General features: G+C 44.0%; 1 protein-coding gene across 10 annotated transcripts in view; it reads right to left on the minus strand.

Moving 5' to 3' along the window:
- Ston2 (stonin 2) overlaps positions 1 to 13,027 on the minus strand; it is a 153,428-nt gene that overhangs the window by 86,924 nt on the left and 53,477 nt on the right. Inside the window, exon 1 of one of the 10 annotated variants that reach the window (XM_006515379.4) lies at positions 5,599 to 6,065. The exons of 5 other annotated variants lie outside the window; for them this stretch is intronic. Coding sequence is in view for 1 of the 5 variants with exons in the window: in XM_006515375.4 (XP_006515438.1) it covers positions 5,046 to 5,052 (7 nt within the window). In the remaining 4 variants the exon portion in view is untranslated. Of the gene's footprint in view, positions 1 to 4,187; positions 4,388 to 5,045; positions 5,274 to 5,302; positions 5,333 to 5,391; positions 5,413 to 5,598; positions 6,066 to 13,027 lie in introns of those variants that run through there. 4 more of the 10 variants (XM_006515380.3, XM_006515378.4, XM_006515375.4 and 1 more) reach the window with 4 other exon arrangements.

A 13,027-nucleotide genomic window follows, 5' to 3' on the forward strand; every position in this document is an offset into this window, starting at 1 on the left:
TACATACACATACATACATACACACGTACATGCACACACATATACACATATATACACACATATATGCACACACATATACACACATACATGCACACACACATACACACATATACACACATACACACATATACACACATACATACATATACATACACACACATACATACACATACACACATACATGTACACACACATACACACATATACACACACATACACACACACACATTAGCTACCAAAGATTTTTAAAACACACCTAAGTAACACTCTGAGAAGGCTAATTATGATAAAAAAGAAATTATCAAGAAAAGAGCACAAATAACTGGGAAAATGAGGTGAGCGGGCTAGGGATTAGCTCAGTTGGTTGATATCTGCTTACCATAAATGCATGAAGCTCTAGATTTGCTCCCCAGTATCATGTAAAACAAGCATTGCACATTTTAAAAACATGATTTGTGAAGAAAATGAAAAGCTTGATTTGTCTAATAACCGTGAAATGAAATGAACCAGTACTCACAGTATTTCCATAAGCAATGTTTCTGGCTAGGTATATTTGCTGAAAAGGTCAAACCTTGATGGTAAAAAAGAAATTCACATCTTCTGGTAATTATTCCAGAGTGTAGAAAGAAGACCCACTCGCCAACTTGTTTCCTTACACCAAAACTTGACAATACAGACCCAATATAAACCCAATTAAATCAGAATTATAGGCAAATTTTACTTGTGACTGTGGATGTAAGACTGGCAAACATTATTTCGGAGGCTCTTATGATTTGTTGCAAGAAGACGGGACTCACTCTCCTCATAGGAAGTTGGCTAAATACAGTGCTAATCAGCCTTTTTTCACTCATTGTTTTCCTAAGGAGTTTTGTGAGATTTTTTTTTTCTATAGTTTCACCTTCCTTTCGTCCTCTCTCCCTCACACACTGTCTCCCTCCCTCCCTTCTCTTTTAAAATGTATGTACTTATTTTTATGTATTGGACTGTTTTGTCTACATGTATGTTTGTGTACCTTGTGTGGGCCTGGTGCCCACAGGCCAGAAAAGGCATTGCATCACCTGGGACAGGGAGATACAGGCGGTCATGGACTTTCATGTAGGTTATGGGAACTGAATCTGGGTCCTTAGAGAAACTAGCCAGTGCTTTTAAGCACTGAGCCATCTCTTCAGTCCTTCTTACTGTCACTTTTTAAAGAAAAGGGTAAGTTAATTTATCTGTGTGTGTGTGTTCATGTGTGTGTGCTGATTTATCTGTGTGTATGCTCATGTGTGTGTGTGCTGGCTCCAGTAGAGGCCAGAAGATGGTGGCAGCTCCTTTGGAGCTAGACTTGTGGATGTTTATGAAGTACCTGATGTTGACGCTGGGATCTGAACTCTTGTCCTCTGGTACAGTAGTAAGCCTTCTTATCCACTGAACCATCTTTCCAGCCCCTACAGAGTCGCACTCTATCCTGAACTACCTCTTCTGGTAGAATATCACAACAAAGAAATACATGTTGATACAACCCAACAAACTAATTCAGCTCTCCCTTGTCTTACATATGTGCGCATTTAGCGCTACAGTGTTAGCAGTGTGAAAAGTGGTGTCTCTACCACCACTGATGGAAAAACATCAGTTTCATTTCTAGAAAGATCTGCCATGGTATCCTTTAATGGCCACACCCCTAATGACCCCACCTCCATATTCTGATGACCCCTCCATATTCTGTTCCTTACCCCCTGTACTGGCTAGTTTTGTGTCAACTTGACACAGCTGGAGTTATCACAGAGAAAGGAGCCTCAGTTGAGGAAATACCTCCATGAGATCCAACTGTAAGGCATTTTCTCAATTAGTGATCAACGGGGAAAGGTCCCTTGTGTGTGGGACCATCTCTGGGCTGGTAGTCTTGGTTCTATAAGAGAGCAGGATGAGCAAGCCAGGGGAAGCAAGCCAGTAAAGAACATCCCTCCATGACCTCTGCATCAGCTCCTGCTTCCTAACCTGCTTGAGTTCCAGTCCTGACTTCCTTGGTGATGAACAGCAATGTGGAAATGTAAGCTGAATAAACCCTTTCCTCCCCAACTTGCTTCTTGGTCATGATGTTTGTGCAGGAATAGAAACCCTGACTAAGACACCCCCCTAAGCAACAATTTGGTTTTTATTTCCACACCTTTGCTCTGTCAAGAACGGTATGTGGATGGAATCATGAAGCGTGTAACTTTTAAGAAATGGCTTTCATTACCCCACGTAACGCCTCTGAGATACAACTGAGTTATTGTACATAATAATCCATTCCTTGTTATTGATGGCTGATAGAAGTTCTATGGCATGGGAAGGAAGTACCACAGTTTAACCACCCAAATAGATCAAATATAGCCATCCATCAAAGGACCAGTTCTGAGTATTATAACAAAGCTCTAATGAACATTTGTCATGAGTTTGCATAAAAAGACATTTCCATTCCACAGAGTAAATAGATTTTCAGTTATTGTTGTTGGGCGGCATGGTTTAGTTTTATATGAAATTATCAAGCTGTTTTCTAAAGTGATTATAGTATTTTATTATTCCACTACTAACCCATAAACCATCTAATTTATAACCATTTAATACTGTCAGTCTTTAAAAAAAGTATGTGTGTGTATGAGTGCTCAAACACACACACACACACACACACACACACACACACACACCACACACACACGTTAATGTATAGGATGATGGGCATACACATGGCATGTGTGTGGCGGTCAGAAGACAACCTTGGAGGCTGTTTTTGGCTACTACTTTGAGAGGGTCTTTTATCTACTGCTAACGAGGCCTAACCTGTGAGCTTCCAGGTACTCTCCTGTCCTCACTGTGTGTCTCACCTCAGAGCACTGGGATTGCAGAAGGGACCCATGGGACCCAGGTTTATGTGGGCCCTGGATTCAAACTGAGGTCTTTACATGTGTACAGCAAGTGCTTTATCCACTGAGGCGTCGGTCCCCCAGCTAACAGTCTTTTAAAAAAATTAATAGTGATGGGGTCTTTTAATTTGCATTTCCTTAATGGCTTAAAATACTGAATATCTTTTTGTATCAAAATTTACCATCTCTATAGATGTATATTTTATTTGCATATTTGCTTATGTCTTTTGCCTATTTTTAAATTCAACTGCCTATTGCTGACCTTTGGGATTTCTGGTTTATTTTTTTAAAGATTATTTTATGTTTTATGTGTGTGTGTGTTGCTTGCATATATGGAGTCAAATGACCTGGAACTAGGGTTACAGATGGTTGTGAGCCACCATGTGGGTGCTGGGAATCGAATTTGGATTCTCTGGAAGAGCATCCAGTGCTTTGTAAACCGTTGAGTCACCTCTCTGGCCCCTTGCTTTCCTGTGTGTGTGTGTGTGTGTGTGTGTGTGTGTGTGAGAGAGAGAGAGAGAGAGAGAGTGTGTGTGTGCGTGTGTGTGTGTGTGTGTGTGTGTGTGTGTGTGTGTGTGAGAGAGAGAGAGAGAGAGAGAGAGAGAGAGTGTGTATGTGTGTGTGTGTGTGTGTGTGTAGAGGAAGGTCAGAGGACAACTTTCAAGAGTCAGTTAGGCATTGTGGGTTCCAGAGATTAAACTCGGGCTGTTGTGCTTGGTTGTAACTAAAACCGCATTAAGAAAACAGGGTATTTCTGTGTAAAAGAAATGAGATTAAACCTGTACTTCATATTGTATAAAGGAAAGCAACTCTAGGTGAGTGGAACCTGAGGGCATAAAAAGCCACACAAGAAATAGAGAAGACAGCAGCCAGACACAATTATTACTATGAAGCAGAGAAGATTAGCTTTTTAACCATGTGCAGAAAACATTCAGCATAAAATAAAGGAAGCAAATAAAACAAAGACCACGTCTAATGTAGAAGGACATATCTACCACCCACTGGACTCACCAGCACTTTCTAGAAACCTTAAAAAAAAAAAAAGAAGAAATTATAGACAAGCTAAAATACCTAAAGTAAGCATTTTAGGAAATTACACACACACACAATGCACATGCAAAAAGATAAAAGATAAACTCAACTTTGTTTCTAATCTAAAAAATGCCAATTAAAACCACATCACAAACCCTGGCTCAGCTGCTCTGGGTGGTGCGTGCCTACTATAAACCCTGCTAGTGTCTGTTATCCCATCCGTCTGGAGATGAAAACATCTTAAGATGCAGCCATTTCCCTCCTACTTACTTATACAAGAGAACCGCTTGCATATGTTCACCAGGCTGTAGATTACAAACACACAGAGAATGACAGAGGCCGTCCAGGGGACGTGGCTCAGTTGGTAGACTACTTGCCTAGCATGCAGAAAGCCTGCGTTTGCAGCCCTGGCTTCAGTCTACACCTAGTGTGGTGGGCCACAACACCTAAGATCACTATGCTCAGATCAGAAAACATTCTAAGTCAGTCAACTACTACCTCAGCCACCCCAACTGCCAACGACCAGCCTCAGCATGGAGAGGGGTTCTGAGGAAGGGGTGTCTGGGAGTGTCGAAAAACAAATGACTAGAAGTCAAATCATGGGTCCAAGCGGGTGGCCCAGGTTCTGCTGAGATGGCTTTCCAGATTGTGCCTTAACGGCCGTCTTTAAGATTCCCAGTGTTTAGCATTTTGCTGAGACATAGATAGCCACACCCTCAACTCCTGGACTTCTGCTGTTTCTAATTATCATGGAGTCAGGGAGGTGAATCCTCAGAAGGAGAGAGTCCTCCACTGCTCAGCTTGGTTCCAGAAAATACGTTCATTATTACACAAAAAAGCCTTACTCCCACAGTAGCCATCAACACTTGTAGAGGCTCACCCAGAGCCCTGTCCCAGGGGCAGGTATCCTGTCACTCTGTCCCTACCAAGGCCATGCCAGGCTCAGTACCCAACCACCTGAGCCACCCTACTGCCTGGCACCATGTATCCCAAACTTCAGAGCAGTGAATCTCTCAACTCCCAGAGAGCATTTCCCTTGCAGTGGAGGGCAAGCCACAGAGAAACTCCTAACTAGTTAAGCTGCAGAGAGTAAGACTGCAGAGTGTTCAGCCCTTAAACAGAAAGTACCTATCATACGGGAGGCAGCAGGGATGCATAACTTCAGGAAAAGGCTTTCTAAGCACTGATGATCTCATGTTGACTCCATGACAGGCTTCAAATTGGCAGTTCAGCAGATTAGGCCTAAAAACACAGGCTTCAGGCAGCCAGTCAGAAACTGTCCTACCACCTGGCCTTAAGCAAGGACAGTGGGGTCAGCAGTTGCCAGCCCCCACGCTCCAGTAATGAAATGTCCTTAGAGATAGAGTCAGACAAAGCCCACCTACCCCAGCTTCCTCAGCAACAGTTTCCAGCCACCACGCCCCAAGAATGGTTCTGGAATGCCTAGAGATAGAGCAAGACAAAGTTCACCTACCCCAAAATTCCTTAATGTGCTTTAAATCAGGTCTGAAAGCTCACTTGGTTGTCTCTCTGTCTTGGTAATGGGGAGACCCCAGCATGCTGGACTTCTGCAGAATAAAACACTCTTTGGGCTTACATATTATTTGAGTCTGGGGTATCATTCTTTGGTGAATCGTGGACCCTTACAGGCACAACAGGGTAAATGCAGATATGAACTCACAGAGACTGTGACAGTGTGTACAACCTCAGTCCAGACGAAAGCCCAGCACGAAGGGGAAGAAAGCTGGGGATGAAATCCCACCACCAGCAGACACACAACCAGCACTGGATGGCCACTTGGAGGACGAGAGTTAGTTTTCTCTCATGGTGTGGATGTCAACCCCTGGTAGGTTAACAACATTCCCAATAGTAGGTGGGTGGCACCAACCATACCTGATGTGTCTATAAAAAGATAAAGAAAGGAGAGGATGTGTTCTATGGACATGTGGTGAGAAGAGAAGTAGAAGAGTAGAGGCTGACCATGAGCACGTGGAGAGAGAGGGGGGAGGAGGGAGGGGACAGAGCAGGAGCAAGAAGGCAAGAGAGCAAGGAGGGGGCAAACAGCCCCCTTTATAATGGGTCAGGCCTATCGGGCTGTTGCCAGGTAACTGTGGGCTGGAGCTTAGACAGAATGCTAACAGTACCCAGTTGTACTTGTTTTGCTTTGTATTGTTTTGTTTTTAAAGAGGAAGAGGAGGAGGAGATGAAAACCCAAAATTGAGTGGGTAGGGAGGTGAGGGTGGTAAAGGTGGACCTGGGAGGGTCGGAGGAAGGAGGGTAAATATGACCAAAATTCATTGCATGAAATTCTCAAAGAATTCATATGAATATTGTTTTTAAAAAGTTCAGTGTCACCCTTGGTCACATAAGGGATTTGAGACCCGCTTATATGAGATCAGTCTCTTAAAGCAAAGATAAAATCCAGAAAAAAAAAAAAAAGGAAAAGCATAAAGAATGCTCACAGAAGCACTCTGCTAACTGCTGATAGTAGAGAGGACTCAAATGTCCACCGGTAGCCTGGTGAATGGCCTGCTGTATAATGCCATGATCACATCAGATCAGAAAGCACAGCAAGAGACACAGAAGCGATTAGCGCTCTAGGGAAGAGTGAGGGCGTGCCTCACAGATACCAGGGTAAAGTCACAAAACACTAGCTGGAACATTATTCCATTTTCCCAAAGTTCAAAACCAGACTCAATTAAATCATATTCTCCTTGACGAATGTGTCGGTCATAAAGCTGTCCAAAGAAGGTACAGAGATGAGTAATGCCGTTGTTACCCCGAGGCGTGGGGGGTGGGAAGCAGCTAAAGGAAGGGCTGTGATGGAGGAGGCTGTGGCTAGTAGGGACTCACAGGCCTTTGGGGTGTTGGTAATACTCCACTTATTAAAGGGGTGACACCTGTGCTGCTGTTCTTTATACTTTAATCTACTTAAAAAACCCATCTGCTTGTGTTTATTCAATTGTAATGAAACTTATTAAACCCACATATCAAAACAATGCTGATCTTTACCTTTCTAAGTGAAAACACTCATATTTCCTTTGAAAGATAAATTAAGAATAGCCCCGCCTGGGGGGAAGACAAGCCCTCACCGCTCACACACAGTTCCCGATTGGTCCCATACCCTCTATTCATTTGCCAGCTTCAGCATCTGGGATGGTCTGTTTTACCCAGGTTGTTAGCTGGATGTTCTCAGGCCATGGGCTTAGCTGAAGAGAGAGAAGGGCCTGTGCTGAGCTAGACAGCTCCTCTCCCAGGCCCAGTCCCAAGTGGGCAGCCATGATGATGCTTCTCAGACACAGGCATGCAGCAAATAAGGGAAAAAGAACAAACTCTGCCCCTGCTCTTCCCCAAGGCTGAGAACAAGGGCCCTGAATCCATACGCCTCATTCCCAGCATGGGCCAGCCTTGCAGCCTGGGGAAAGTGGACTAATTCACCTGTAAAATGGAGCCAAAACAGAATAAAACCCTCACTGGGGTATCATGTCACTGACAGATCTCTGTGCACAGAGGAAGTACCCGAAACAGATTAGATGGCGGTAGCTGTCATTCGGTATATATCTTTATGCTACAATCTAGTTGAAATCTCCATCGGATCTCTCACTTTATATGTCCCAAACTGAATTACTGTTACCCCTTTCAAACGGCTTCTTCATCTTTTTAGCTGCTCAGGATAAAACTCATGTCGCCCTCAATTCATTTCCTACTTGGTTCGCCATCAGTTCTGTTAAGACCTGCTTTCAAAAACTACGGAATCTGGTTCTCTCTGGCTATCTCCATGCTGACCTAGCCACCACGCGCTTGTCTTGATCAGTTTCGGGGATGCTTTGCCAGCCTCTCTAGTATGTCCAGCCACACCCTGCTCAACTGCTTGCTACACTACAGCAGAGGTTTTGTTTTAATTAGCATCTATTAATTCTACTGTATAATGGGTCTCATTCTAACATTTCAAACATATACATAATGCATTTGGATCACAGTCACCCTCTCTACTCTTTGCTCCTCTCCCACACAGGCTAATTCCCTTCTTTTCAATTGGCCTCTCATCTGATAAATTTCATGACCTTTCTCCCATCTCATATATGTGTGCACATAACTCAGTGCATTCTATTAGCTGTTTAGGAATATGGAGGGCTTGCTTACAGGAGCATGGCTACCGAACAGTGGGTACACCCACCACTGAAGACGCCTCTCCCTTCTCCATCAACACTATATATCCTCAGAGGGGGTGGGGCCTCCCCTCCCCTCATGACAGGGTGCTGAGGAACATCTTATACGGAGAGCCTCAGCATTTTAATAGTTACCTATTGGCTCATGCCTCGTCTCAAAACCCTTCAATGGCTTCTATGTCAGCCACACACAGTAAGTCCAAATCCCCATCACTCTGCCCACAGACCTGCATGCCTGGGGCCTGCTTCTCCTGCCTGGCTGGTGTCTCTTCTCTCACATTGATCTTGCTCCTGTCACCACTCAGCTACCCCGGCAGGCTGTTGCTTCTGCAAGGCCAACTCCACCATCTCAGCAGCATCGACTCCATCGCTTCCCTTAGCTCTTCCCTCATGTTTTCTTCTCAAAACCCAACTCCCTGGCTGGCCTCTTAAAAGCTGCATGGCCTCCCTCCCACATGCTTTTCTCTGGTCTCATTCCCCCCTCCTTCCAACTTAAAGCACATCTTAACAAGCTCTCTGTCCGTTCATCTGTCCTGGTTTGGATGCGGTCCCTTAGCAGAACGCATGCTCCTTCATGGGACGGGAACACGAGCTGTACCTTAAAGAGTGACTTGCAGATGAAACTGAAAGCAGCGCTGGTTAAATATGAATAAATGTATAAGCTGTCAGCTAATACACTTGGTACAGTTGATGCAGTATTTGTCTTCTCCATTGGTCCTGGGTGGATTGAAAGGTTAAATATTGACATATGTTTCAATATTGTGTCCTTTATTTATACCTCACATCTAGTCACAAGGACTACATGTACATTTTTTTTTCAATGCTGAGAATTCAGGCATAAAATACAAATGCCTTCCTTATTGGTGACTCTCCTGCTACTTCAGAGTGGCGATATAAAGCACCCGTCCCCAACACAGGTTCAAAGGCGCTTCTGCCCATTCCCAGAAGTGCCCGTGTCATACTCAGGATTTTACTGTTGTGTAGAGACACCATGACCACGTCACCTCTTACAAAGCAAAGCATTTCATTGCAGCTGGCTTATAGTTTCAGAAGTGTAGTCCATTATTGTCGTGGTGGGAAGCATGGCAGATTGCAGGCAGACATGGTGCTGGAGAAGGAGCTGAAAGTTCTACATCTTGATCCGCAGGCAGCAAGAGGAGACTGTGTGTCACACTCAGCATAGCTTGATCATATGAGCCTGTCCCCACAGAGACATAATTCCTCCAACAAAGCCACACCTCCTAATAGTATTTCTTCCTATGGGCCTATGGGGGTTGATTACATTCAAACCAGCACACCCCATCAGTAACGGATTATCCAATTGTTAGGTAAGCATGACCCACAGAGAGCAGGGACTGCTGTGCCCAGCTGTCTCATACTGGTATTCCCAACTCCTAAATGTTTTACGTGAATGGACTAGTTAGTTGTTGATGCATGTTCAGGCAGTTTATTCTGTTTTGTGTTCCACAGATGGTAAGACAGACCACAAATTCTGCTCAATGAGCTAGCGTACTCTCTGGAAGAGACTATTGTAATTTTAATGTTTTAATATTTAAAGATATAGGAAAATTCACCGTTAAAAAGTTTTCCCCTGCTGGGCAAGGTGGCACCCATCTTGAATCCCAGTACTCAGGAGGCAGAAAAGCTGATCTCTGAGTTCGAAGCCAGTCTGGTCTACAGAGTAAGTTCTATGATAGCAAGGGCTGTGATACAGAAAAACCCTGTTTTTCTGGGGGTGGGGGGCACCACCAAGGAAACTTCCCCCTTTTTCCATGGCATGACTGTACCTTTCAGTACAATGAATAAGATAATTTACAGCAGATCATTTTAAGTGTACTTTCTTTTGAAGGCAGCCCTCAGGAAAATGTATGTTTATGTATGTCTGAGGATATATATTTGTATATATGCACATACATGTATGCATATTGTTATGCGCATATGTTAAGTAGTTGTGCAACACACACACACACAAACAAACACACACACCAATGTTTACAATGATGATGGAAAACGATGAACCAGTGATAATAGTTAGTCAGGGCATGAGGACAACACATTCCTTGCCTATTTTATTAAAGAAGAAGGAAGAAGGAAGGAAGGAGGAAGAGAAGGAGGAGGAGGAGAAAGAAGAAGAAGAAGGAGGAGGAGGAGAAGGAAGAAGAAGAAGAAGAAGAAGAACAAGAACAAGAAGAACAAGAAGAACAAGAAGAACAAGAAAGAGAGAAAGAGAAAGAAGAAGAGGAGGGGTAGTGAGGAAAGATGGAGCAGGAAAACAATGACAATTACAATGATGATGATGATGGTGGTGGTGGTGGTGGTGGTAGTGGTGATAACAATGACAACTGTGATATCTGACTTCACTAAGGAAGCCATTTCTCTAGTCTACCTAAAGGCTCATTAGCCCCACCGCTGGAGCCACTCACACAGTCCACAGTAGGTTTCATACACACTTCTCCTGTCTTTGCTCAATAAACAAAAAGGTACTAAGTAAGCTCCTAAGCTCACATACCACCCTATAGAATAGAGAATAAATTAGGGAGACAGAATTATTTTATTGGGTAGAGAGACCATAAGCGAGCACACTAAGCCAGTCTTCTCTCGAGAAGCCTATACCCATGTCCCCTGTGCATACCGTCCCTTTCCTAAGCACCACTCTTAATGTCTTGGCTATATCAAAGCTGCTTATTAGGCTTCGGGGGTAGCTCTGTTGGTAGGGTATTTGCCTAGCATGCACAAAGCTCTGGGTTCAATCCCAGCATCACATAAACTGGGGACATGTAATCTCAGCACTGGGGATGCAGAGGCAGGAGGATCAGGAGTTCAAGACCACCGTCAACTACACAGTGAGACTGAAGTTGGCCTGCGATGCATGTGACCTGTCGTGAAATGCAATGCAATGCAATGCAATGCAATGTAAAGCAAAGCAAAGCAAAGCAGAGCTGCTGTTTCTTGACTAAATCAAGAAACTAAATACAAAGAAAGTGAAGGAGTAAATATATGACCACATTCAGTTGGTGCATTTCCAGGGAAAAGCTAACTTGAGGGGAGGGCGTGGAGTGCTCTCAGCCTCCCTGAGGAAGTATCAGTTACGTAGAATTTTGAGTGAAATGTTGGAGGAAGAGCCTCTGGGCCTGAGGAAAGAGCACAGAGAACAGTCTAAAACAGCAAGGGTGTGAGCAGTGACGGGGCAGAACCCGCTCTAGTGAAATGTATTCCTGGGTATGTCCTCTCGAAAGGTCATCAGTTACATCTAGAAGCAAAGAACAATTCGAGGTACTAAGGAAAGAAGACTGCGTCTGTTGAGGAGGGAAATACATATGCATGTCCACATATGCACCCTTACCCACCACCCACCCGCAGGAGCCAGAATGAACCACTGGGCTGCTCTTCAAGATGAAATCTCTCTTGCCTCTGTCTTATATGGCTGACATCATCTCTCACCCCACCCCCACCCCCCAAAACAAATGGCTCTTTCTCTGGCCCCAAATAATTAGCTTCTCCAGACACAATGGGAAGGTCTCAGCCCAAGCTTCTAGGGGGGGACATGCAAAGGGTAAGGGGATATTAGTGTTTCACAGGGGCAGTGGGACAAATGTTCCGGAAATGAAAGGGTTTTGAGAAATGTTTTTAATTATGCGTATCCTGCAGTATCTGCATAATGGGTTCAATTCAGCCCTGGTTGCCAGCAGAACGGCCATGCCCATGGACGAAGGTCAGCACACAGGGTAACGAGGGGGCAGGAAGTCTCTGCTGATAACCGTGCCTTGCATATCCTTTCTCTAAAAATTTGAGGGTGAACTGTGCTCTTTTAGTCAATTTGTCAGCATTTTCAAACACAGGCAGCACGGATGTGCACTTTGCACATAGGTGAAATTGATTTTGGCTCATAAAGCATCTTTGTGAAGATTGTAGGTGATGGGTAAGCTGACTGCCACATTCTTTGCGTGGAATTTTAAGGCCAAATGAAACCTTATTAAGTCAAGTCAAAGTTTTGGTAGCTACAAAAAGTTGGGAACCCTAGGGCTAATGAGCTCAGTGCAAACGAAACAACAGCTCATTTTTGCTTTATTCTCAAAAACTTTCCCCTTAAGGAAACAATGAAAAGACTCAAGTTTAAATGGACTGTCTAGAAGTTTCTTTGCTTGTTTGTTTTACCTCTTGGCTCTGTTCATGTTGTAGCAGAATGTCTGAGCAGCAAGCTTAGGACTCAGCAAACAAGTTTTCAGTTATATTCTTTTTAAATTTTATTCTACTTGATTTTACTTCATGCATATATGTCTATAAGTATGTACGTGTCCCTAGTGCCCATGTCAGAAAAGGACATTAGACACTCTGCAACTAGAGATGCAGATAGTTGTAAGCCACTATGTGGGTGCTAGGAACTGAACCCTGGTCCTCTGGAAGAGCGGCCAGTGTTCTTAGCTGCTAAGCCATCTCTACAGCACATATAACAGCCTACAAGTCTACAGCACAGCACATATAGAAACTGGGGTGTGAACAGTGTTCCATGACAAAGAAGTCTTTAAGTTTTTGGCATCTACAAGTTCTGATATCAAACATTTATCAAGAGGGCCCAACTCCAAATAGTCTCATCAAGTCAGAGATGGACCCTTTATCTGTCCTCCAGCACATCTCAGGGGTTGTCATGGGGCGAGTCCAGGGGAATCCTCTTGTCAGTCCCTCTCTTCTACTATCCTCAGACCTCACATCCCAAGAGTTAGATGCCCTCTCTCTTTCATCTATGTATGATAATACAAGGGCTTTCCCCCATTTGTATTTGTTTAATACAGCATTGGGAACACAGCCTAGGGCCATGCACTTGTTTCTCTAGAGGAAATAATGTGTTTCCTTTCCCTGGGCCAGCCACAAGGGGGTTTTATTCCCTTCAGCGCCTGCCCTAGTTTAAACTCGAAGAGGAGCTCCTTCCATGGATGGATTTAA

Source organism: Mus musculus, chromosome 12 (genome assembly GCF_000001635.26).
Source record: "Mus musculus strain C57BL/6J chromosome 12, GRCm38.p6 C57BL/6J".
NCBI lineage: Eukaryota > Metazoa > Chordata > Mammalia > Rodentia > Muridae > Mus > Mus musculus.